The following is a 26,612-nucleotide window of genomic DNA, read 5'->3' on the forward strand; positions in this document are numbered from 1 at the left end:
CCGGGTAACCCCGGATAACCCCGTACTTCTGTTCGCTCGTTTCACCGCCCCACCGGCAAGCGAAGAGTCGGAATGGCGCTTAAACGGCTCGTCGGTCGCCGCGTGGCGAAGCCCTGCGAACGCCCGCATCCCGCCTGCAGGCGCGGTGTCCCCGCAGCCCGCCGTGCGGTGCGCACGCCGAGCCGGGCGCCTTCGCTGCCCGGCGCTGGTCCCCGTCCCCGGCAGCTCGCGCGGCTGTACCGACTGCGCTCGCCTGACGCCCGGGGGTGTCGCGCCAACCCCCTCCCAAAACCGCTCCTCAGGCACACGTCTGCAAGAGAAGTTTTATTTACGAAAGGTGTTTCAATGAAAATTTCTTAAAAGTCGAAAAAGACGATGCGAGTTTACGGCGGAAAATATAACAAATTGCACAAAATATTAACACTGATCTTACAATATTTCAAAGATTAACAGGCATGTGCTAAAGAAACTGTAGAGTCTAGAAATATCCCAAATATATCTAGTTTACAGATTGCTGTACAAAAAGCAGTTATAAATACTTCACATCTAGAAAAAATACACAGAACCTTTGAAATAGACTTTCCCTTACATATAAACAACCTTTGTAGAAAAAACAAAAACACCCAATAAAAACAGGCCAATCCTCCTGCTCCTAGATATGTCTGAACTAGGACTGGTTAGCACCATCTTCTTTAAGCGTGTCACAAACAGGAGCTGAGTTCCGATTTTTAAAAATTATCTTAGCGTTTACACTTTAATTAAGACCAAATGGGGACTACAAAAGGTATAACACAAAATGGTACATTCATAGTTTGATAGGAAATGAGTGCAGAGGAAGAGGAAGCAGAGGAACTATGTTGCTGTCAGAAGTAAAGGGTGGTTTGTGTAGCAGTTCTCATTCCTACAAGACTGCCGTTTGTGCCAGCAGTAAATTACTTTGACCCTGATCTTTCACACAGTTATGCAGATGATTGATGAAGTCCATACCAGCAGTATCAGGCCTTTTAATCTATTCCATTTTCTTGCCATGTCAAAAGTCAAACCCCTTTCGAAATAAGACACCTGTTGTGAAGTTGTAATAGCTGAAATGCACGTTTCCCTAGAACACCTGTATGGAATTGCACTAAAAATAAAAGGGAGTCCAGGAAAGTTTATTACAGACAATTTGGCAGGCTCAGGTTTATGGTAACGCAGTGTTTCTACATACAGTTTTAAGACTAGAACAATTATAAATCTTTTTTAAAAAAAATCTACTAACTTTTCTTGTTAATATTAACATCAATTTCTTTAAGTTAGTAATCTGCTATTACAGGAGCATAGCACCAATTTAATATTTATTGCTGTCATTTATCCCTACAAATATATTTTCCCAAGATATTTACAACTGTACAAGTATTCACAAAAGTGCAAAATTAAGACTTTATTCTGTGTAACCGTTCGTTGTCTTCAGTGTTGAGTCTCACGCACCGCGATGACAGCCGTCTTGCCGTTCTTATTGCTGTGGGGTGAAAAGTCAGAACACCCTGCTGCGAGTACAGCGCTCCGGAGTGAGAATTTTCAACAACCGTCTCTTCTCCCACCTCGCTCCCCACTCGCCTTCAGCTCCGTTATGTGCCGCGGTCACAGCCCACTGGAAAGGTCTCTATACCTCGTTCGAGCCTTGACTGGCGCAAGAGGAGAAGCTATCGTACAGAGAATCGCTCAAGGATTCCAAATTGTCCACGTCGTGCCTACCCGAGCTATTTAAGGAAGCTGCTTCTTTCTTTCCATTTTCTTCCTTTTGTCCTTCAACCTTGTTCAGACAGTTCTTATCTTTTTCTAATAAAAGTACGTTATTGCTGTTAAATTTATTGAGAGACTCCAGGGAAATTTTAGATAATCTATTCTGGGAATCTTCTTTTGTTTCTTCAGTTTGCTTCAATTTCTGTAATAAGTGGGGGAAATATTAGAAACATATTTCTTATAAAGTTATCCTACTGTACACCATTAATTACCGTCTTTCCAAAGTTCACAGGGTTAAAGGAAATAGTTAGATGCTTAAAATCTCTTATCATTAAATAGAACATTAATATCCATTTTAGGATAAATCATAACTTTAATGATTCTGCTGAGACAAACAGGACTCCATTTACAAAACAGTTAAGTGCTATTAACGTTGTAAGTAGCAGATCCTGGGTATGCATGTGTTAAGCATCTCCAGCATCTTCACAGTAATTTACATCTTCTCCTTTAAGAATACTTTGGGGGCTACATTTAAATGGGTATTTGTTTAAGTAGAGTTTGGAGTCTGCTAAAAAAAAAAAGGAGCATAGACCTGTTCAGAGGAGAAAACAGCATTTTCCATAAATTACTGACGCAAATGAAACTTGCTAGAGAATAACCTCACATTTTGCATGTGTAAGCCTATTGATTTCCACAGACCCAAACTCTCTCTAATAGACAAGAAAGCAACAAGACAGGAAATTATACTGAACTGGGCCAATCCCCACAGACGAGAATCAATCAGATATCGGCCAGGCCTACTCGGAGAAGTGTTGTAATTCTGCGGGAACACTGGACGATGTATTAGCACATTATATTAAAAACGCACAGTAGGATTATACAAGAGTAATTTTATCCCTTTGTTAGCTACTGGTATTTTCAATCAGAGATCTGACCAAGGAATAGTTAGGGAACTGCTTAGGGAGCAGTTCAATAAAAATGACCTGCCGTTCATACACAGGGTGTTTCAAAATCTGTGTAACTAACTCCTCTTACAGATAACATCATCACAGAAATATAACATTCAACATTTTATAGGACTCTCAGAGAGGCAAGATGCAAGAATTCTGAGATATGCTGTCAGAGTGCAAGCCATTCCTCATTTTTGGTGTTACCATCAGATAGCAAAGCCTGAATCAGTAAATTACTGTCAATCCAAGACATCAATATTTTGGTTTAGATAGAAAATGAAATGGTATTTTAAGCACATTGAAAATATAGCATGGCTGGATAGATGTATGGATGATGTGTGTCATTACGTAGGCAGTTTTAAACAGTCATCAGAATTCTTTGAAGAATTCAAGTTTCAAGTAAGTCAAATGTTGTGCATGCTGTGCTGCTTATACTTGGAAATCTTGGGCAAGAGGAAGACAAATTGTTACATAGTTCACTTGCTTGTTTTTATGGCTAGTTAGGTTAAAATCGAAATGCCAGTCCAATGACTGTTTATGTTGTGATCTTGTCATATTTCATAAGCTAACAATGCCTGGATTAGGTTAGTGTTTTAATCAAATGTTTCAAACAAACTTACGCAAAGCAACAGGAGATGCTAAAGTCTTAGTAAATGAAAATTTTCTGTTTGGTTCATTAATTAATCTTCCGTCTAAAAGGTTTTAGGGGATGTTATGTTAGATTCTGATTTTAGATGACAGTTAAGGTCTTCAAAATCTGTAATTACAATGTTTTCTGAAATAGAGGAATATAACCCTTGGTAACGGGAACAAACACACATTTAGGACCCTTCAATAGAAATTCTCCTCAATTTCAGCTTAAAATGTTCTTCCCTTTGCCCTCATTTAAAATGTTACACACTATCACTGAAACAGTTGTTTTACTTCTCTGTAGGCCAGATGAGAAAATTCTCGGACATGGCATCAATAACATACATATTAGCACTTTTTGCTCTTCAGAGTACTAAACCTAAAATACCTTATTATTTGACAGACTAAATGATTTTTCTTTGTGTATATTTTTCCCACTTCGCAGCTTTTCTTTAGATAAATTGAATGTGGCTACTTGGCGCAGACTTGTGTCTGCAAGAAGTCGATACTGGTGTTAGTAAGGTCTATGATAAAACTTTTATTGATTCAAATGGAGCCAATTTCAACTCTCGGGTAGGAGGAGCAGAGACACCTGGAGTATTTGCTGCACAGAGCAGTCCAGATGAAGTATCAAAGTAAGAGTAGGATCTTTGGCTGGCTGAAGGATAGAGTTAAACCACAGGACAGACTGGAGTGAATTCAGTGGTATATTCTGCATATATGTAGTATCAATAATTTATTATACCCTACAAGCACAACCTAGACTACAGTCCTACTTTAATCACACCCTAGTTTCTCATTTAATATAAGGCTAACAGTTTATACAATACATTAGAGAAACTGCAGGGAACAAAAGTATTCTCTACAAATTTTAAGCAAAATCATTGAATCAAATGAAACTGGAAGTGAACTGAAGTGAAGCCCATCAGTGAAACCCACTGGCAAAAGATACACAGAGTAGTGAACGGTACATCTACAATACATCAAGAATTAAAAGAAAAACTAATCCTAAAAGTTGCTGTAGCAAAATTTATTCCTAAAATAGAGACAGAATTCAGAAATAAGTTACGGATATTTTTTGGACATACAGTTGTCCTTTTCAGATGTCTTAATGCCCAGTTACATCCTTCTGCAAAAAAAAAATAATAAGCTTTTCCTTTCTTTAACACATTACTGCAATAGTACGCAAATATGCAAAGGTAATGCTCATGTGATGTGGGAAGTAATACTTTGCGTTTTTTCATTTGATGTAGGTGTAATCTCTTTGGCTACAATACACTGGTTTAGGCCACCTATTGCTAATTTTATGATCAGCTAAGAACGCGGGGTCATCTGGATGGGACTCTAGGACGGGACCTAGGGGATAATACTCTGGAACCGTACTCAGATATCAGATGTACAATATGTACAATATAATCGTATCTCAAGATTTTATTAGTACAGCTGCACTTAAATCTGTTAAATTTTCTGTTAAATTCTATATGGAATAAAAATATATTTGTAGTTAGACAGTTAAAATGTGATATTCTAGTCCTTGACACATAGAGGAAAACTCATTCACAGCCTGAGCTCCGTGAGCAAAAATAAAGAAAACTTTAAGCAGAGATATTAATGTAAGAATCTGCATAATCAAAAAATCATTTTCTCCCACAGTAACAAAATTATGTACATTCCTAGAGTTGAAAATCACTGATAATTTCTTTAAAATTGGTGTGCCAGAACAAATGTTACCGCAAGTTCTTTAAGAATTTTTTTCTCTAGTTACTATAGATACATTTTGGAAAAAATTACCAAAGAGTATTTATTTAGATTCATCCTTAATTAAGTTTCTTATTTTTCATGTCAGTCACAACAGCTGCTAGATGAATCAAAAGGCAAAACCAAAGCAACTATTATTAGAATTTGTTTGATAAATTGCGTATGTGGTTAAGTAGTGGCTTTGGCTTTGTTCATGTAGATTTGTTACTGACTTCAGCAGACTCACAGATGTAACAAAGAACAAGGGTTAGCCCAAAGATGTTAGTATTGTGCACTTTAAAGTAATTAGTTCATTAATGCATTTGAGAGTCACACTAATGTGAATGAGTAGCTTTTCCTGCAGATAGGAACATTTGGCGGCAGATCAGATGTGTTTTGTATCCACGAGAATTGGATGAGGTTCGGTAATAGTGTAGAGAGCACCTCACCTCTAAGTCATGGGTTCCAATGAAATCTTTCCTGTATTAGTAGTGACCTTCTGCATAATTAACAGGTGGTTTTATCACCACATGAAAAACAAGGACTTGGTGATTTTATTCAGTGTTGCTAGAAGAGCTAAGATGGGACCAACAGTATGTGCTTGCTCTCACACAGGATTCTTCTCAGAAGTCATACTTGAAGGCATTTCAGCCTGAAGGTGTTGACTTTGCTGCTGACTATTCTGCATCTGTTCTACGAATAAACAAGGTGTCTGCTGCATTCGGTGTGGTCACTATATGCTTTCCTAAGTATTAAGGGAAAAGATAAAAACATGTAGTCACAGATTTTGGTCTAAGCAAAATAAAAAAAAGGCTCAGTGCAGAAAAGGACTGTGATTTTCACAGTGCCTCTGTAAAAGCACTGGCCCATCATCCTAAAGCAGATCAATGGATAGCTTGTTTTACTTATACTAACTCTACTTTTGGTATAGAAAATCCATACTGGTATAGCCTTAGGGCATGGGGAGCATTTGTTGTTCTACTCTGTGTAAGTGGAGAGCTTCCCACCACTGGAATTTCTTAGCTAGTCAGTATGGGGTGCTTTATACCACCTGAGAGCAATGACTACTTGTCAGAAGAGGAGAAACTCTATGTGACGTAATACAGACATTCATCACAAGTCACGTCACTTTAAAATAAACTCATGAGTCATAAATCAGAGTAATGTTTCCTTGTTGGCAACATCCTAAAGGGAATAACTAAACCCATTAGTGATATAATAAAATCTGGCATGTCACTTCAAGCACAGCAAATTAGGAAAACAAAACTAGCCTGCAGTTACACTGATACATTATAAATAGGTGTTACTTCTACATTAATACATCACATTAGATTTTTTTCAAACTTTAAAAATGAGAGGTTACATGTGGGTAGAATGCATTTTCAGTGCTGTGTGATCAAGGACTAGCCACAGCTGTAGCTGTTCTGAATGGCACAAAGGCTCTGCAGGTCGAACAGGAAGGAGCGGGGAAGGATGGGCTGGTTCATAGGTACAAAGGACCCCACAGCTGGCATGCAGGAAGGAATGCAACGGCAAGTCCATTTCTTCTATACGGTAACACGCAGAAGCTCTGATGGCCTGGAGGTCAGGCTATGCTTATAAGGCACGCCAGAGCCCAGAATTAGCAACGAACCATTCTGCAGGATATTTTCCAGCTGTCTAAGTTTAGTTAACCAGCACTTTAAAGGGCTCAGAATCAGTTACACACAAGAATAAAATGAACTTTATTTATGTCTCTCATGCACTGGGCAATTTAGTTTTTAGATTAACACAAAAGCAAGAAGGGCATTGCTTCAAGTGAAGTATAACTGCAGAACACTATTGGGTAAAAACAACTAAATTGCTATGAGAATTAAATATAGATCAACAAAATCAATACTTAATTGTATAACTCAAGGTCTTTCATTTCAGATCTGATCTCTAATAGGAGATACAAAGTATGTTCACTTTTTATTTTTTTAGTTATTATTTAAAACTTTATTGTGAAAGAAAACAATTTTCTAGATTTTTACCTTTTTAAAAATTGTTAATTACTTTGTCTGTATGTGTTCAAGGTAAACTTGATCCCCCAACGCCACTTTTTCTTATTTTAAATTCAGTGTTTTACCAATTTAGATATCCTCTAGTCCTACAATTGCTTTGTATTTATGACACAGGGGGCCTAAGTGGGATATGCAGTTGCAGCATTACAGAGGTTGCTCATATATAACCTGTTTAGTAGGACATTTTTAATAAGTTCACAGCTTCTTGTAAAATAGGTGTGTTGAGATACAGAGCAGTACTCTGATCAAAGATATACTGGTGTAATCAGAAGTAACTTCTCACTGAATTCAGTGGTGTTACACGACCAGTTTGCAGCAGAAAGGTGTAACGTGAAAAGGGTTGGTTTTGAACTACCAGGTAATAGCTTTCATCAGCTAGCCAGGACAGAATGCAATGGTAGACTCTCTGTGGAACGTGAAGAATCTCCAGATCTCATTTAACATCAGGTGGACAGGTAACACTCTGCACTGAAAATAGCTGTACAGTCACAGCCAGGAAACTACAAAGGTGAAAGCTGTAACTGCATGACCTCTGCTGTATTACAGCTGAGCTAAAAATGTGATGTTTGAACTTCTTTCTCTTTAAAGCATAACCTTAAATAATAAGATAAGCCTTGCTCTCCCTTGTATATTGTCAGAAGCTTTCATCTGTTTTCTGGACTGACAGTAAAATAATTTCTGAAATAATGAATCACTTTTCTTTTTTCTACTTGAGCAGAAATCCCATGATTATTTGCTGTAGCAGAAAATGACATTCTCAAAGATACACCATCAGATTTTCAAGATAAACAATAAGTGCCAGTTTCTTTTCTTGGGAAGAAATGCATTGATATGAAGTATTTTTAAGTTCATTAGTCTGTTCAGCAGTTTATAGGAAAGCCATATATACATAGGTACGTAACATCCAATTATGGCATTACGGGTAATACAACAATGACAACAGAACCAAAGCTTGCCTACTGTGTTTAAGAGTGTAACAATCTGCAAATAGATTTTAGTATCACAAGGACAGCATTTCTGATGATCCTGAATTGTAAGTAAATTACTTCAGAGGAAATAAAGCTGATTAGCATGAACTGTGTATGATTCATAACTGCAGATCTGGACAAAGCAGCTATCACTTAACAAATAGGTAACTGAGGGAGTTGAGACTTAACGTTGTCTATAGCTTGAATTCTTGCATGGTTTAGGAGATAAAAGATAGTTTAGTGAATTGAGCCTTATGCTTTCAAAAGCATAATTTTCATAAAATGATGAGATGTCTAGGTACATTCAGCACTCTAATGCCAAGAATATCATCCTCATAATTTACAAAGTATATGATTATTTTGTTGATATGACAAGACTGTTTGACCTGATTAGGTATCTACCAATCCTCTCTGAATTTCTACGTAATTTAATAAACCACAATTTTCAGGTCCCAGTTTCCAGGTCAGGTAAATCTAGCTTTTTACCTTCTGCTCAGTTATGAACTGGATGCCACAAATGTGGTTGTTTTCCCATAGCGCCTCAGAATGGCCACTGGCTGCATCAACTGTGCATGGACAAAATGTATTTAAAATGGAATAAGAAAATGTAATTCTAAGTGGCAACACCTTGGAAAATGGTCACAATGCAGGTCCTCAGTCAAGTGTGTTGAGGGGATTTATTACAAGGAAAAGCAATTAAACACAAGTACTTTCTCCAGAAGGTAAAGCAGGGCCTCACTCCGTTCACATTGGTAGAATCACCAATTTTGCTTCTCACAGAGGGAATCTACCCAATAAAAGCAATGCTTACTGCAATGAGAGGCTCATCACAAGGCATTAAGGAAGAAATATTCACGGTGAGAAAGGAAGCTGATACTCAGTTTTTGAATGTGATAGACTGAAAATGAACAAGGCATGCATAGGATACACTTTACTTTTCAGAGATCCTTTTAGCTTTACTCGTAGAGGGAGTTAACAAAATTGTTCTGATTTTCTAGTGATGGGAAAAAAATCACAGTGAAAAAAATTCATACTGAAAGATAAGATTGCTGACAAAGTTCTTGAACTCGACAACCATTTGAAGTTCAATACTATTCTTTGATGGAATTATGTTGAGGGTTATGTTGCCAGTGATAACTTACCGAATGGTACTGGAACTATGCAGTCCTAAGTAACTTCACTGTTTCAGTCTTCATCAGACTGTGTTTCACCACACAGCATTTACGTATACAGAGGTTTGTCCTACTGAATGGAAGTTTTCCTTACCTTGATGAAAGTATGGCTGATTGATTGTTTCAATGAAGAAGGGGCTTTATAAACAAGGGGCTACAACTGTATCCTAGATTAGAGGTTTGGAAGTGGGTTTTTTTATTTTTTCAAATTGGAATACTTACTCAGAACTGAATCAAGAAGGGGAAAAAAGTATAGTTCAAGAAAGATTTTTTAAATCTAATACAAAATGTGGCTCTTAAAGAGACAGATTCTATCCCACATTTGACCGTAGCAAAAAATTCCTTTCAAACTCAGTAAATGCAGGATCATACTCATACAACATACAATCTCCCTGACATTTTCAGTAATCGGGGTCATTTTTTCGGTATGGCTGAACTATTCTCAGACTACTGTTCCTTAGTATTAGCTGTGCTCTTACCTGTCTTCAACTTCCACCTTTGGCTTTTTTCAACAAGACTATTTATTTTGGTAATTACAGAGACACTTATCCTCTCACTCTCTAGTGATGTCTGAGTTCCTGGCCTGTAATGTCTGTATGTCAGTCACCCAGCGTACTGATGGAAAACGGAACTGCACTTCAAGAATGTACTGCAAATGGTAATTGGTGGTGGGTAATGATTTTCCACACTGGTAATTCTCTCTTTTGAGTACGGGACTAGCGTCACTTCAGGTTAGCCTGTGACTATCCAAGGTACATCAGCTGACCTAAGGGCAAAAAGACAGAAGCAGCAGATAGAGAAGGAGCAATGTTATGTGGCAGCATCAAGAGCAAATCAGCAGTATGAAGAAACCATGCAGAAATAATTCTCCCAGCTATGAAAACTGGCTTGTTGTACGCACTAAGAGGGCTACGCTGTCTGCAGGGGAGTTCAAAGAGTATGAATCTCTGCTGGAAGACCTGCAGAGGAAAGAAAGGGAATGTCCCGTCTTAGAAGTTTTAAAGAAGATTCATAGAGGTCATTTGAACAGAGGAGTGAGCTCCACAGCAAAGTTTTCTCATTTTTAGCCTCTGAGGAGGACAGCTGGGAAGAGACAAACAATCTTTCCAGACCCATCAGTCCACCTCTGCGTGACTGCATGTTTAGCCGCTGTGGAGGTAGCCTTCATGTTCGCATACACAGTGCACACACATCAGAACGATACCTCTTCCAAGCTCTCACCAAGCAGAAATACAGAGGTGATAATTTTCACATTTGGAAGCAGGATCGCCTTTATTCTTAAAAAATTCTGAATTAGCATGCTTAAACCCCACCCCAACAAAACAGTTTATTTTAGGAGCCTCAAATCGTCATTTTCCTTTCCACTCCAGTTCTTAAACAACTATCTACATATCCCATTTTTCTTACCTTTAATGAATCTAACCAAAACCCAATGGCCTTTAGGTGTGCCCTCCTCTGTAAGGATGTGGATACCACCTTCCCTAAGGGAGGGCTAGGGGATGCGGCTAGGCAATCGTGCCACATGTTGCACGGGTTAAGTGCTCCTGGAGGCAGCAGAGGAAGAGGCTGTAGCCCAGGTTGCCTTCCCAGTAAACCTGCTGCAGCCTGAACTATGTGCATACTGCTTTCTGACCCTGTGCAATGAGACTACTCGAGTTCCTTTGTAATCAGAGAAAACTGGGACAGGGTAGATGCAAACAATGATGCTGGTTACATGACTGCACTTGCCACCTCTTCAGCTGACATTATGATCTGCACAATTTTCAATAATGATTCAAGCAAAGCATGAATTGCAGAATGGAAACCTATGTTTAAGTTCATCTGCCATCATATCCTACATAACAGTACAGTTATTTACATGTACTTTCTAAATTTATGCAAACAATTTATCTTTGCTGTAGGGCAGAATATTTTGAGGGACAGAGGCACAACATGCACAAAAATCTGAGCAAGAGTTTCAGATACAAGCTGCAGAATGAAATTAAAGTAGAAGGATAAATCCTCTCTTCCAATTTTTAGTTCATTTCAGTACACCAAGTTGTATCAATAAAGAGCCCATAGTATAAGTCAGCTAGAAAATAAATGCTATGAAGGATGTTCCATTTTATGTCGTTTGAATTTGATTAGTGATTAGTCTTGGCGGTTAAACCACATGGGAACAGTAATCAAGGTTTCTCTACTGCGGTTCTGTAGCAACTGGAAAACACTGTTGGCTCATGTCCTATACCATGATGGGATATTAACCTAAAATCTAATTAATCTATGAATGAATTACGGTTCTAGAAACATACTATATTAAAATCAATTTTAAGTGAGTTCCTAACAGAAGATAAGATGAAGAAAAAGCTGTAAAATTACCAGAGGTTGATAAATTCTGTTTACTATGACTGATGATTTTTATGGAGGATAATTTTACAATCCATCAAACTTTTGTCAGTTCAAGAATCATGCTGCCAAACGTATGCAGTAAATTAATTTTTAAATTTACATATTTATTAAAAATCTTATTGAAAACAGCAGGAAGTAAGCCTTGTTTGAATAATAAAATAACTTGTTATTCTACTGGAAAGAAAACAAAAAAAACCGACCAACCTTCTATTAAGATGATTTTATAGTAAGGCAATAATTATAAACAGCTACATGAATTAGTTAACCAAACAATGTATTAAATAGCCAACCCAAAATTAATCACGAATTAAAAAAAACTGTTGGAAGATAATCAAGTAAAAAATGTAATTTAAAAGCTGAGAAATTCATGGCTGAGTTTCAGATGTGCTTGAGGACATGTTTGTTAACTCAGGCCCATTGGCAGGAGCTCCCAGATTTCCTGTGAAAGCATGGGGAGCTGCAGGTGTCTGCCTGCACGGCTTCCCCACTCAAGGTGCTGAAGAGGAAAGGAGCGTTTGCAATCTTCTTGTGCATGTGGCCACACGAACGTGCCCAGTGTGATGTGCTGCTGGCTCAGGAAATCATTCTGTGACCCAAGCCTATGTTTATTCTCACAGGACAGAAGTCCACTGTAAGAAGGTGTTACAGCTGCGTCCTGGGTGCCTCCTGCTAAAAGCTGAGCAAGAACCACAGAAACGTCAGCTGAACAAGGGAGTAAACAGAGACAAAAAAGGAGCAAAGACCACAGCACGTGGTAGGATGGGGCGTAACCCGTGAGGGGAGTAAGAACTACTTCCCCACCGTTTATACAAGGAAGGATGAAGAAGCGTGCCAAAATGGTGGAACGCACCGCGATAGGATCTGAGGCAAGTAAGGCACCTCAGAGACCAGCCGAGCAGAGTTCTTGGCTCTGTCTACCTGCAAGGCCTCATTTCAACGTCACCCATCAGTTATGTTACAAAGGTTTTCTGCCTCACCTTCGACAAAGTACTCCATTGCTGTGATTCCTGTGCTGCCCATATCCCACAGACATGCTCCTGGTATCAAAAGAGCACTGGAGCCAGGTGTCATGTCCTCTTAGTGTCCTTCTCTGGTCTCACCTCCACAATTGCTGCATTTTTCTATGACCACTACCACTGCTGGGGCCAGCCATTCCCACCCCTTAAAACACCTACTTTGTGTATACAAAATAAATAAACCATCCTGCCTGCCTCCATCAGAAACAAGACTTGCGTAACGATAACAATTGTGCTTCCTCGCTCAGCCCTCTCACTTGTCTCCTGAGAGGCTGCGGTCAAGGAACAGGCCGTCGCATTTGATTTATGGATTATGGAGTACCTGGTGTATGTTCAAGTACTGCCGCATGCCTGGTACCTGAGAGAATCTGTGTCATTTGGGGCGTCTGCCACGGTTACCAGGAGAAAGCACTATGTCTGTGCTCATGGTGACAACTCCGAGAACAGAAACAGGCTACGATTAGATTTAATAATTTAGCCAGTGGACTAAAATATATCTTGATGGAAAAAATATAGATTGTAACTAATCTCATGTTTACCAGACAACTCAAGGATACAGTCCTGGGCTGTGACTCAGTAACTGTGTGGATTAATCGAAAAGGAAATGAGAGAGACAGGGCTACCTGCAGGGAATAGGCAATTCACGTCATAAATGCAGATTGTAGATGATATTCCTTTGCCCAGCTCTAAAGGATGATCAAAAAGAAACATTGCAAATTAAGCAGAGTAATGCTGGGCACCAAGACGACCACTGCTGGAGATGCAGATGGAAGTTCCTACAGCCAGGAGATTTATGATGTTTATGAAGTTCAACTTGCCTCCTCACAAAATTAAAGCAGTGATATACTTTTTGATTAATACACATATAATTTGGCTGTGATCCAAGGGGAATTTTAGTTAATTTATGGGTTTAGATTTGTTTGCTTCATCTTTTCGACCCAAGTACATCTGTTTCTGGTCATGAGAACCTCTACCCTACTTTGTGGTTCAGCCAGGCATACAAAAGGTCTCTCACTTGGATCTGCTAAGAAACATTAGCGGTTGCAAACCCTCTGTGAGGGGCACAGCCTCGAAACAGAGAGGAGTCAAGGACAAGTGTGCTGGACAGACCTTTGCCTTTCCACCTTTGCCTTCCCTGGATACCAGCAAGGTTCAGATTAAGCTGCTAACAGGATCTAAAAGGCTGGTAAACATTTGCGCTGAGTCCACCTGGGCTATAAAAGGCCCCTCTTAGAACGTGAGGTGTTATTCTGACATGGCTTTGGAGGCTTTTTCAGAGAAAGGAAGCGCAGTGAAAATATATATTGGAAATCCCAGTTCTGTGGGGTCTGACCCCCCTATCTGGCTGTGAGAAAACCTTTGTTGGAAATGATCAAAGAAGGAATTTGGTGTGAGGAACCAGAACAGGCTCCTGTTCCCACAGTGGGCTTCCTGCAGTGACAGAATAATGTAGTATTTTTTTTATTGATTTTTGCTACAATTTGTGTATAAATAAAGAAATGTGTACGTGAAGTGATAGCCAGCTGCATGAATGGATTTGTTGGACAAATGCTTTAGAAGATTTATTGACCTTAGCAATACAGAAGTGTTACTGCAGTACTAATGCTGCAAACTGTCCTGAGATACTGGTAACATAGAATATGTTCCTACGCCTAAAATAAAGATTATAATATTGTTAATATAATAGGCCACTAGGAGGACTAAAATACAACTGGAATTCATGCAGACACATTGTAGAGCTAAAATGCACTCATTTTTTGAATGACCAAAGATGATACAAACAGGAAATTTGGATAAAAATACAGAATAAAGCAGTTCCCAGGCCCTACTAGCGAATGAATAATTTGAAAAGTGTTGCTGGAAATGAACACGCATTTGATATTTATTGGTATAGAAAAAAAATAATCTTTAAAGTGTTGATTTCTTTGATATTTTAGATTATTCAGGATTCAAATACTTGTAAGAATGGAATAAAAATTTCCTCCATGTGCAGATGCTGTTAGGAGCCCTGCATGGACAGCAGGACTGCTGAAGGCGGTATAGTTCTGCTCATGCAAAACTCTGCAGGATCAGGGTGTGAATTCGCTTCTGACATTCTGAAAATTCCTCAGCAGAGGGGCAATGTGTTTGTGGTTAGCCCTTGTAATGCAAGATCCCATCTTGAGTAAGAATGCTTGATGAGAATATTAAGTGATAATGATTATTTGCTTAGCACTGCTATGGGGCCTTCAAAGCCCCCAAAGCAGCCTGCTAACAGTACTGGATTAAATTGCAAATGCAGCTGGAAGGTATTATTTTATTCTTTATTTAAAAATGGGGAATTCAATAGCAAGAGAGTTTCAGCAACTTGGACAGTCAGCCAGAACATCACCCTGATCTCCACAGTCCTGCACTCTTAACTGCTAAGCTTTTTGTCACTGTTTGAGTATTTCTTTCTTTGCAGGCAAAAAATTCTCCATGGAAAGACAGAGGCCTGTATCATTCTCACTAGAGAGCATCTGAAATGCTCTTCAACATACAAGACCTGGCATTTTATTCAGTGTATATGGTAGTTAATCAAATGTTTTGCACTGACTTCAGTAGACTTTGGATCAGACTCTTGATGCATTAGAGAGATAAATTATTTAACTTACTGAGTTCCCCTAGAAACAAAATATTGAGCTGCAAACAAAGCTAACAAACACCAAATGGGATACCATCTGCTGCAATGAACAGAACATGACCAGTTTCCCCCATGCTTGAGATTCTTCCAAAATACAATCTGAAATAGGTTTGTTAAACTCCCAACTGTCTCACAAAATTGGCTTAGCACAGGTTAGCAAATGCTAATGCCACCAGCAACAGCAAGCCAGACTCTGATATATCAATTGGAACTGTCTACGATTTTATGTCTATTGGACTGCCCTGTGTAAAAGCTCAGGAGTTTTCTGCTATCCAGAGCCTATGGAGCCTATGGAGATGTTTCTGTTCACAACCTGTGTCCTAGCACCTGTGGACACCGAGCAGTTTCTGTCCCTGAGTAAATATGAATGGTAATTACCTATATAATGATGCTTTCATAAATCTGTGTTCTTCTATCCTTTGACATCCAGACGCCATGCCTTACAACCTTCTGGAAGAACAGGATATGGAGGCAAAAGAAGCTCTATCTCCCACAGGAATGGAAGGACATGCCTGAAATCCCAAGTCCAGAGCATTCCCTACTTGGTATCGAAGTTTTTGGCTGTGGTGGAGAGCATGTGGGTTCCCACTTTCACAGGGACAGAAAGACACTGCTGAGCTAAATGGAGTGCATGTGACAGTAGTGGGTGCCATCAACATTAGCCCCCTTTCCACTTAGAAAACATACAAATTGAGCAACCAAGTAGTTTTTGTGTAATGTGAGGAAAAAAAGCCCAAGTGTATTTGCCTTGTGGAACAAGACAAGAAGATAAATGTCTTCATACTTCTATTTCCTACATAGCCAGACATTTCATCTTCTAGTATAACCGCTATAAGTGATGAAACTACCATGAACAAACAGCACCTCCAAAGACTATTCAGTCTTTAGCAGTTAACCAGAAAAGCTACAGCTCTCCACATTATGCAGCTCTTTTAGATGGTGACTGCTGTTTTTTGGCTTGCTCTGCTGTCTCTGTTTTCACCACTGTGCTGCTAATGATGTCATAATACAGAATCCATGTTTTTACAATGGATTTTATTTATAGAAATGCTGTATTATAAATGTTGAACTCTCTGGTACCCTGGCTTATTATAGTGGTTCTCAGAAGCATGAAAAGAAAGGATGGTGTTCCAATAATAGTAATAATAAAAATATTTTGTAAAATGATACAGATGAAAGTTTTGGCACTTTCCGGTTTCTCATACACTAATGTTATGGAAAATGCAGTAAGAAATGGGTTTAAAAATATGAAGAGTTTCATTATGATATGATCTTAACTGTAACATTGTAGCACCAGATTAAAAAATACACAGTATTTGGCCTTCCTTTTAACTCAGGGGAAAACGTCTGCTGATGTTCCATGACATTGCCCACAGAGCCAATGTACAGAAGTAGGATGCTACAGATTGAAATTCTGCCAGATAGAGGGAGAATATCTAAACCAATTTTCGAGCACGTATATAAACACCATGATTTTCACAGGATCCAAATACGTGAATCTGTCAGAGACATGAGCAAAAGCTCCAGATTTCTAGCACCTTTGAAAACTGGGCAGCTGAAGTGTCTAAATATGAATTTAGGCATAGCCATTAGGAAATAAAGCTTGAAAAACCTGGCCCATATTTTTGCTGATTAGGGGCCACAAACGACTCTCCAGTTAGGCTACGCAGGGCAAAATAATTCTTGCAACAGCATTCAGGAAGTGTGTGCTGGCTGCTTAGCTAATTCTGCTCCTTGGTTTCAGGCATTGTCTGAAAAGCTCTTACATTCCAAATCTGCTTTGCATCTTAGTACACGTGTTACCAATGTTTCCCAATCCGGTAACTTTTCTGCGGATACAGTGTCTTGGTGCAGCTCAGACACTCCTGTTATAAGAAATATCATAGACTATTACTGCATGATTAACATTTTTATTTTATAATCCTCAGCAATATAATATATTCATATTTAATTTCTTCATTCCCACCCACTTCTACTTTACTCTTCATCCATCCAAATCCATCTGAGGTCTTGTTTTACGGTATGCTTTACAGAGCGTACAATAACCCATAGGATATGTGCATATGTAATAGGATGTCAGAAAAATCACTTTTAAACGTTTGACTGGCAATTATTCAGATAATTCTTCAAATAATCACTTGGGGTTGTATTTGCTGAGAATAACACTAGAGTAGTTAAGGCAAGTTCTTACGGCTACAGCTTTTTATAGTATGTAAAAGTTTTAGTGGCCTCTATTAATGATCAGGCAAAGAATGGAGTAATCCAGAGAGGGCGGCACTAATGGGAGTGGAGCTATAGGGATGTGTCTCAGTCGTTGATGGATTGATGGGCAGTTGAGGCTGGGGGGACTCTGACATGTGCTATGAAAACCTGTATCATTCTTCTTAGCCTTTGTGAAAGATAATTAGACATTTAAATTACACAGGTATATCTTACAAACTTCCCTGTGTCACTTACTGCTAATCAGTCTGCTAAATCCCATGTTTGTTTCTCCTACCAAATACAAATATTGTTTTCCATTAAAATAATATGGATGCTGCACAAGGCCTGGAATTCATGTACCAGGGCCTAAAAATACAGTAAGAAATAAAATATTTCACTTTGGGACTTGCTATGAAGTGGAGTGTTCAAGTTTGCAAAAAATATTTAACCAATATTTTTCTTAAGGATTTAGACAATCTGTGTGTCATATTGCACAAAATCCAGTATAACTTCTCATTTAAATAAAAGGTAAATCACTTTTGGGAGATGAAAACAGCTTGTGGAACAAACTATAAACACCTGCAACTTATTTCAATATGATTTTTTGCCGATATTTGACATAAAATTTACCTTCGTTTCAAAGAGTATGTTGATTAGGATATTATTGTCTGTGTACATATGAAAAGGAAAAGCATCCTCTTAAAAAAAGAAATACTTGGCGAACATATTTTCAGCATACTGCTACAGTTCCTGCTACCATCAGCTGTGTAACCTACTCCTCATGTATTCTACTCAGAATGGAACTCTCATACTAAAAGATCAGTCATTTCCTACCCTTCCCTGCATGATGTTTGAGTGCTTTATGCAAAACATATCACTATTATAGATGGGGAAGGCAAGTTTCAGCTGGAAAAACAATTCACAAAAATATTACAGCATTATTCATCTCATTTAACTCTGCTAATCAGATGGTCCTCTTGGAGACAAAATATCTTCCAGCTTCAGAAAACAAACAGCTCGCTGAATACCTCTCTGCCCTACTGCTCTTATCTTGATTGAGTCAATCCAATGTTTATTGTATCCAATTTATTTTTTAGCTTTTTCTTTTATTACTAATATAATTTCTACCATTACAACAATTACACTATCTCACAAGCTTACTAATATTTATCATTTGTTGCTGTTAATGTGCCATGAATTCCATTTTGGCCTACAGTAGTATTATAATATTCCAATTCAACACAGAGAGAAATGAAACCTAAAGCTTTATTTCCAAAGATGGAGGACTGAAGAGTGTCTGGTTACAAATGGCGGAAACATTAGTGCACTTTGGGCCATGCTGCAAATCACAGCAGCTCCATCTGTCAAACCTCTGAAAAACAGCTCAGAACATTTTCCACTCAGGGAAATCACTAGCAAATGATACTTTTATTCAATATGTACTTTTGGTTCTTATTAGACTAAAGGATCTACCTACTTAACACCTTATGTAATCTTCAGTTATACAGGCAAATAGACATTATAGTGCTCAGGGTGTATCTGCAAAGCACGGTGCAGTGTGATGTGAAGATATCGGTGAGCGAGCTGGGTGGGCTGGGAGCAACCCCGCTTATTTCAGCTACTCAGCCCTGCTGCGAAATGGCCTGGAGTAACCGGGCCATAAGGAGCTGCGCTAACTCTGTGCCCAGGCAGGCTCACTGTAAATTAGCTCTGTACAGCTCTGCGTTGCTCTGGGCATTTGTACACGAGCAGTTTTGGACCGCTCCTCCAGGGACTCCAGCAAACGAGCTGCAGGACTTTTTGTGACATCTGGGCCAGTGCGTAATGTGGTTATGCAGCTCCTACGTGCTGAAAAGACAAGGTTCTCTCTGTAATTTGAAATTACTTGCTGAGGTGGTGGGATATGAGGTTTCTGCTCCAGTGACCGAGTTTTTCCACTCAAAAAGGGCAAAGTTCTTCCCTCCTTGCAGCGCTAAAGGGGTTATATTCAGTAAGCACAACACTCCAGCTGTGGCCACAGGACAGCTCAGTGTGTTGCCTTCAATGAGACAAGCCCACACATCTGCATCTGGCACTCGACAAACCACATAGGCACACTTCACTCGGTGCTGTGAGTTACTTGGGGATTTAGCGTTACATGACACTGTGCCATAGGCACTAGAATTGCACCTACATGCCAGTGATGCTTCAAGTCCTTAACTTTCCTCCCGTAGCTACAGCTTTTCACTTCCTCCGCGTCTTCTCTGAGACTCACATCCAAACTATTCTCCTGCTAGCCTTGCACACCATGTGTTTTAAATGCCACACAGCCTGCTGTACTATGCTAAAGACTTTCTGTCCCTCACCAATATCCAAATACTCTTTTAAGACTCTGTGCTAAAAGATATTTGAGTTAAAATGTCGCCACCTACCCATCCCCATAAATACACTAACCAAACATAAAATAGAGAGAACTTTTACACCAGCTGGAGGGCTAGTCAGAATGGGATTTGGTGGCACAGTATTAAAACCACTGAGTCCATTAGTGCTAGAAGCAGAACTGTATCAGCAGATAACAGCTTCCATTTTTTTTAGGGTATGTTTTTCCTAAAAATATCCCTTGCATACCATTAAAAAAGTTATTTTCTCTGACGGACTCTGCTTTCCAAATGTCGTTTTGCCTTGCCAAAGCCTTTTAAAAACTTAAAAAAGTTATGGAGAATGTTATCATCCTCCTTGCTGAGCCACTCTCGACTGCATGATTTTTTACTAAAACTCTCAGCAGTGTAAGAAGCCTCAGTTGTTTCACCTAGAAGGCACAGGGAGAGAAATGAGTGTCTGTATAACTGCAGCTTTTTATTGTTGCCAAGCTAGTTCCTCAGGCTAACTGTAAGAATGTTCTTCCACACTACACAACATTTCTTTTAAGTGATACACGTCAAGTGAGACTTTGGTCCCAGGAGACTGCCTAGCAGTCTTCAAATTGCTTGTTTTGCTGTCTCTTCACTTTACTTTTTGGAGGCAACTTTGATGGCAAGATACTAGAAACAATAAGACTTGATTAGGAATATAAGGCTCGGTAGCAGATCTCGGAATGTGAACTTGCCCTATGGAGGGGAAAAAAACATGCAGAGACGTGGGATTTGTTGATGTCTGGAGACATCCTAGCCTATTTCTAATCTCACATTTCCCCACATGAGTTGACTCAGACTTGAGGCTAGAAAAAATATTTTTAATTCTGTACTACTCCCATGGGTGGTATGGTAAAATCTGTTTTCTTATCAGATCATGCTCCTGTGGTTTTTGTCACTTACGTTGTCAAATACTCCTACAAAATTCCCCTGACAATAGATCTTACATCAACTTGGGTAATTACTCAGACAGTCTCTGCTTTGACGGAACAAGTATTGCATCATTCATCTGAGAATCAAAAACCTTTGATTAAATAGAAAGGAGGTCTCGCAGCCCCAAGCCTGTCAGTGGGTAAATTCTATTGAGACAATTTTGACAAACGGAAACGTGTAGCTTAAAGACCCCCCTACATGCCACGGTTGGGGAACGGGGTGGGGGCTGTGCTGCGGAGAGCGGCTATTTCAGTAGTGCAGTCCGTGCCCAGTAAGGCCTCGTGCAAGCGCTCTCGGTGACCTCCCCGCGGCGGCCGCAGACAGACGCGACCTTGCCCGGCAGCACCAGCTCTGGAGGCAGAGGTCAGGGCAGCTCGGAGCAAGCGCGCACGAGGCAAGCGAGCTCGGGGGTAGCCTACCCCCAGCTGGGCCGCTTCAGGGCTGCCGTGACTGGACTGCACTCCCACCTGAGTGGGTACGTCTGCGTGGCTTTACACCACCGTGAGACTTCTGGCTTGGGTCCTAGCCAATTTGAGCTCGGTGGTCTGAACGTGCTCCCTTTCATTGGGTGAGGTAGTTCGCTCTGCTTTCAAAACAGGGCTTCTGAGTCCTAGATGGACATACGAGTCTGCTGGGTAGTTTACTTTCCCTTTGTAACACTGCTCTTCATAAAACTGTTGCTGGATCTTCTATACACACCCTGTCCCAACATGACGTGAGTTTTGAAGGGCTAATACAAAAGCATAAATACAGCAAATGTTATTTTCAGTTTCTGTGACATGGAGGATGAAAGGATATCTGATCCTGCCTGAATTAGAACATCTGGTTCTAGGCTGGCATCACCTAATGTCTACATTAATAGACCACCTCCCTAAACACATACAATGTTTTCATATACTACTTCCTTACACAAAAGAAAAGCATTGATCTTAAAACACAAGAGACAGGTAAATGAGTCTGCAGACTTATTCCCCGTCTTGAAATTGTACAATGGCAGTATCTTCCTTAACATCTTAGGTTCATCAGGGCTAGGAATAGAAATATAACCGATTCCCTCCTCACCTCATCATCTTCCTCTCTCTTAACCCTGGCAAGGAAAATAGCAAAGACGAGGTGAGGTTTCTGTGCTTGATACACAGTAAACTGAATTATACAATCACTACACAGAAATCCATAGTCCACTAATTCCTGGATTTGATCCAGCCTATCTAGATACTTTCTCTTATTGACAAGGGACCCCTTCTATCTTCTATTACTTTCTAGCATAAAAATTTGTACGAGTTGCTTCAAATTATATATTTGCAGTAACACACACATTGTACAAAACAAGCTAAGACCTAGGTCATCTAGAGCATTTGCTGTTTTCTTTCTGGTTGTGACATGAGATCGGTATTGCTGTCGCCAATGTACTGCCAGTGAAACTGAGATCCTGAGACCAAGCAACTAGCCAAATATCACCCAGTGCTGCCCCAGCTGCAGGACTCTTGTTATTATGAAAGTATAAGCAAGGTAATTATTTAGTGCTCACTTGAGGGTGCACTGAGACGCAGTTTCACTCTCTAAAATACAAAGGGTAGCTACAATAGCTGCTTTTTACTAGTTCCCCACAGAGGCAAGCTTGGGGCAATGTTCATCTTGCTAACTTTGGGTTGAAAGTTTGGTACTCAGTATAAGCAAGCTGCATAGGCTCCCTTTCTCTGGTCAAGGCAAGGAAGCAAGTAGTTCCACAGGTCAATACCTCTTTCCCACTTTAAACTCTTAGGATGCAGCTCTTCCCAACTGCTAATTGGACCCAAATCATTATCTTAGGCTTCTTCACATGTGATAAGCAGAATCCCTCCCTAAGCATATCTGATAATGTGCAAAAAGTGAGTTCTCTGTGAAAGTAGAGTGCACACCGTCTCCCTGGAACTACTTCAGATATTTAAATATGGAGAGTCTCTTTTAAGAGGGGCTCCATTTAAGAGCCTAAGAACTTCTCTCTTTCAGAGAGAATAAGGCACCTTCAGAAAGTGACTCAGAGAACCCAAATCAGGCACATAGACTGCTGGCACATTCTCCAAGAGCTGCCTAAATAGGTGAGCAGTGCAAAGTGCTCTGTGTTCTGCCAATTCATGCCCTAGCTTAAGACTTACTGATCTCTCTAGGAGACGAGACGCAAGCAGAAGCAGCTCATGCCTTTCTTTTTTCCCCCCTTACTCTTGTTTAGTGTAGCCTGCAGAGGTGTCTAGGCTGCTTTAACTGTTGCTGTAATTCAGGAGTGCTGGAACATCCTGTATAGTACCAGCTTAATGCTCTGGGGTCCTTGAGGATGGTTAAGTGTTCTACAATTACCAAACTTTCTTATTCTTGTTTCTAGTCCTTTTGTGGATATTCCCCTCTGTTAATATGATGCATTAGAAGGCTTGTGAGCACAATGAGTCGATCATATAGCATTAACTTCCGATCAGCTTACTCAGCTGTAAAAAACCTTGAGTTTATCTGGGAATGCCGCCATGTCAGTCCCATTTGTAAGTGCAGCCAAATTTTTCCTTTTCCTGTAGTTGCCAGCAAGCTCTAATACCTACTTGAATTGCAAGACATGGTGATTTGAGCATTTGATCTCCTTCATGAATCATCTGTACAACACATACAAACTCTGCTGTGTTGAATAAGGCCGTAACTTCACATTGCACATACAAGCCTCTTTTGTTAAATGAGGCCCCTAGTTAAACTGCTGATGTAGTTAACATTTTAACTGTGCCAGAAATGTCAGATTTCTCAGGTATATCATCACAACTGAGGGAAAACAGGAAGATTTAGAAGCTTGTGATGGGTACCAACCCCTTCCATACAGGATCTTTTCTTTAAAGTGCTCAAGTCATGCCTTGAAATACAAGCAAGCCTTGATGGTGACTCAAATTGAGTAATACATAGGGACAAAAGAAAGCAAGAAGGGCTGTATTACAGAAAAAAAGTATGTGATGGTTGATTAAGGACAGAGAGGAAAACGTATTTTTTATGATGCTTTGGGATCATAAGGAAGATTAAGTAATAAAATCTTTGACCAATTCAGTTACTTCTCCAAGGGAACACAGAAGACAGTAAACTTGTGCCGGTTCTTGTCTGATCATAAAATAAGTTAATAAACAATGGGCCTGGTTGATGGAAATTTATCTTGTTTTCTGAAGTCTTATAAGAAAAAAAAAAATCCCTGAGCTTTTAAAGTCTAAAGAGTAAATTAATTGAAAAGTGAAATAATTTTTTCATTGCACAAATATGGCAGCAATCATGATGTCAGCAAACTGCTCAAGGCGTTACCAGTGACTGCTACAAGGAAGAGGAACGGCTGTTTAATGCAGGCCTCACTGAAGTTTCACTGAATAGGTGTCTCCCGTGGGCTGACTGCAGTGAACTTTGGATCTGGTGCTGCGTATGTTTTATTAAATCGGAAAGTTACTGTTCAATTAAAATTAATTCATTTGATACATATAAAAATTATTGTTTCTTGTTTTGAAAATCCCACGAGGAAACTACACCATGGCTGTTAATTTAAGTGAAAGTTTTATGTCCATGATTCAATGCATCTTACTCCTTTCTTTGAAATTGTGATTTGTTTTTCTTGTCCAAAATTCTGCAGTGTACAAAAGGATGACATTATTTCAGAATATGTTTCCGAGGTCAAAACAAATGTAACATAAAATTGGTCTTAGTGCCAAGAGAATTTAACCAGGATGCTGTTTAAGACGTGGCAGATAAGAAACCAGAACAATAAGTATTTCTCCTTTCAACGTGTAAAAGCCTTTTTTGATTCCTCAGACTGTCCATTCAGTGTTCCTTTATCATAGTAATTGCCCATTGTTTGTTTCCCTTCTGAAACTCCTTTGCAATACTTTTTTGCTGATAAAACTTGTGTCTGTACTTTGGGGGTAATGCTGGTGAATATGTTCGGTGAGAAGGAGACAATTCAAATGACAGTAAGTCTGGGTTAACAGAGCTTCCTGCCAGAACGCCTCATTAGAGCTCCCAGTCTGAAGTCACTATCGTACTGGTGCTGTACAGGCCAATTTAATTGGGCTGAGGGACTGATACAGCACACTGCTCTTTCGACAAGCAGTGTAAACTCATTCTGCCCATCACGACACTTGGTTGTTTTTTTTAAAAAGGCTTCACACACACCATTTGGGAATGAAATTCAAAGCACGTAGCATTTCCTTTTCCAAAATGCCAAATATTCTGCATGAAAGCTGCATTCCCCCCCTCCCCCCAATTTATCTTGTTTTTTTTAGAGTTGTTGGCCACAAGTGCCTCAGTTTCTGGTGTCCCCCTTTTTTTGTGGGTAATGTTCCAGATCACACGCTTCTAATTTAAACAGACTGTGGATCTTCTCCGGTTGGACAAATCACAGCTCGGAAAAATTTGCCATGCTGGTTCAAACAAGGAGTTCAGGGCAACCTGCTTTTCATGGTTACTGCTTCTCATTTGTCATTCTGAAAAGTTTAATACTAATAGGCAAATCTCTAGCGCTTTATTGAGCTTTCACTGTTCACCGAGAGGCAATGCTGTTTTGAGAGCTATTTCAGATCCTCAAAAAGTGATCTCAAAAGCCCCCCAAAATAATGCATGAAAAATACTAGTGCTGAGTTGTACCTGTTGCCTTCTAGTTTAATGATGTATTTTTACAAGGATCCTAAGGCTATTTCAATGAGTTTTGTTTAAGTTTTGGTGCTGATTGGGCACATTGCAGAGATGTCATATACAAGAAATGCATGAGAAGAATGAATTAAAAGTAGATGCAACTCTGAGCCACTTTTCTGTAGTGGAATCAAATCTAATTGCTCTGTTAATAGCAAAAGACCTTGGCCTCCAGAAGGCAGAACTGATTTTCATATATTTTTATATATATACATACACACATACATACATATATAATTCATCTCATCTGCATAATTAAGCTATGAATTTCTAGATGTTCAAGATGAGGGATTAAGTGGATGCTCAAATTATTTTCCTTCATGTATCCTTTTCAATACTCCTCTGCTACTTTTTTTTTTCCTTTTCTTCTTCCCAACTATGAAGCCAGAAACTTTAAAATTGTTCTTTCTAATACAAACCAAATATATTCAAATTGAATCACATTCTGGGTACTAGTGAAATTTGTTCGACTGGGAAACAAGGCAGATACATTTCAGGATTTTTCTTTTGAAGTTTGTGAGTCAATTTAATATTCAATTAAGCGGGGCTTTCATGCCAGCAGAGTTGAAACAAACAGGGCCATTGCCAGTTTGTTCCACACATTCCTTCTGCACATTTGGCCCAGATTCCTGAAAGCTGTAAGACTCTAACTTTGGTTAGAGTTAATCACCTCTAAAGTTACAATGCACAGTGCTTTTCTGAAGCTGAATACTGGGGTCTGGGAAGAGATAAAAATTCTGTTTCACTTATGAACTACACCAGTATGCTACAAAACAGCAGCTCATTCATTATTTTCTGCTACCGCCTTTGTTTATACTGTAACATACCCCAAAAGTGCTGAGTGCTACACACAGAAACAAAAGAGCTTGTATTTAAAAAGAAGAGTTGGGAAAGTGAATGAACATGGAGGCAAAATGATTACAGTGGATCATGGCTGGGTGGCTCTATTTTCAAACAAATAGGCTTGTTAGAGCAAAGGAGAGAAAAAGTGAGAAAGCAGTGTGAGGATGAGAGGAGAAGGCATGACAAAAGAGGAGGAAAAGAGCAGGTTAAGATGTTGCTTTTCAGGATTGTTGAGACTGCATGATGTCAGGTTCAATGTTTTTAGAGACAGAAATAGCAAGTG

The 26,612-nt window shown here is 39.4% G+C and overlaps 1 protein-coding gene across 9 annotated transcripts in view; it reads right to left on the minus strand.

The window, feature by feature from the left end:
• Positions 1-312: 312 nt before the first annotated feature.
• Positions 313-26,612, minus strand: part of NCKAP5 (NCK associated protein 5) — a 394,816-nt gene continuing 368,516 nt past the window's right edge. For all 9 annotated transcript variants that reach the window (XM_030017100.2, XM_030017099.1, XM_030017101.1 and 6 more), the window contains one exon: positions 313-1,924. In XM_030017100.2, the coding sequence (XP_029872960.1) occupies positions 1,643-1,924 (282 nt within the window). In that variant the 3' untranslated portion in view covers positions 313-1,642. The remainder of the gene's footprint in view (positions 1,925-26,612) is intronic.

Source organism: Aquila chrysaetos, chromosome 6 (genome assembly GCF_900496995.4).
Source record: "Aquila chrysaetos chrysaetos chromosome 6, bAquChr1.4, whole genome shotgun sequence".
NCBI classification, from domain to species: Eukaryota; Metazoa; Chordata; class Aves; order Accipitriformes; family Accipitridae; genus Aquila; species Aquila chrysaetos.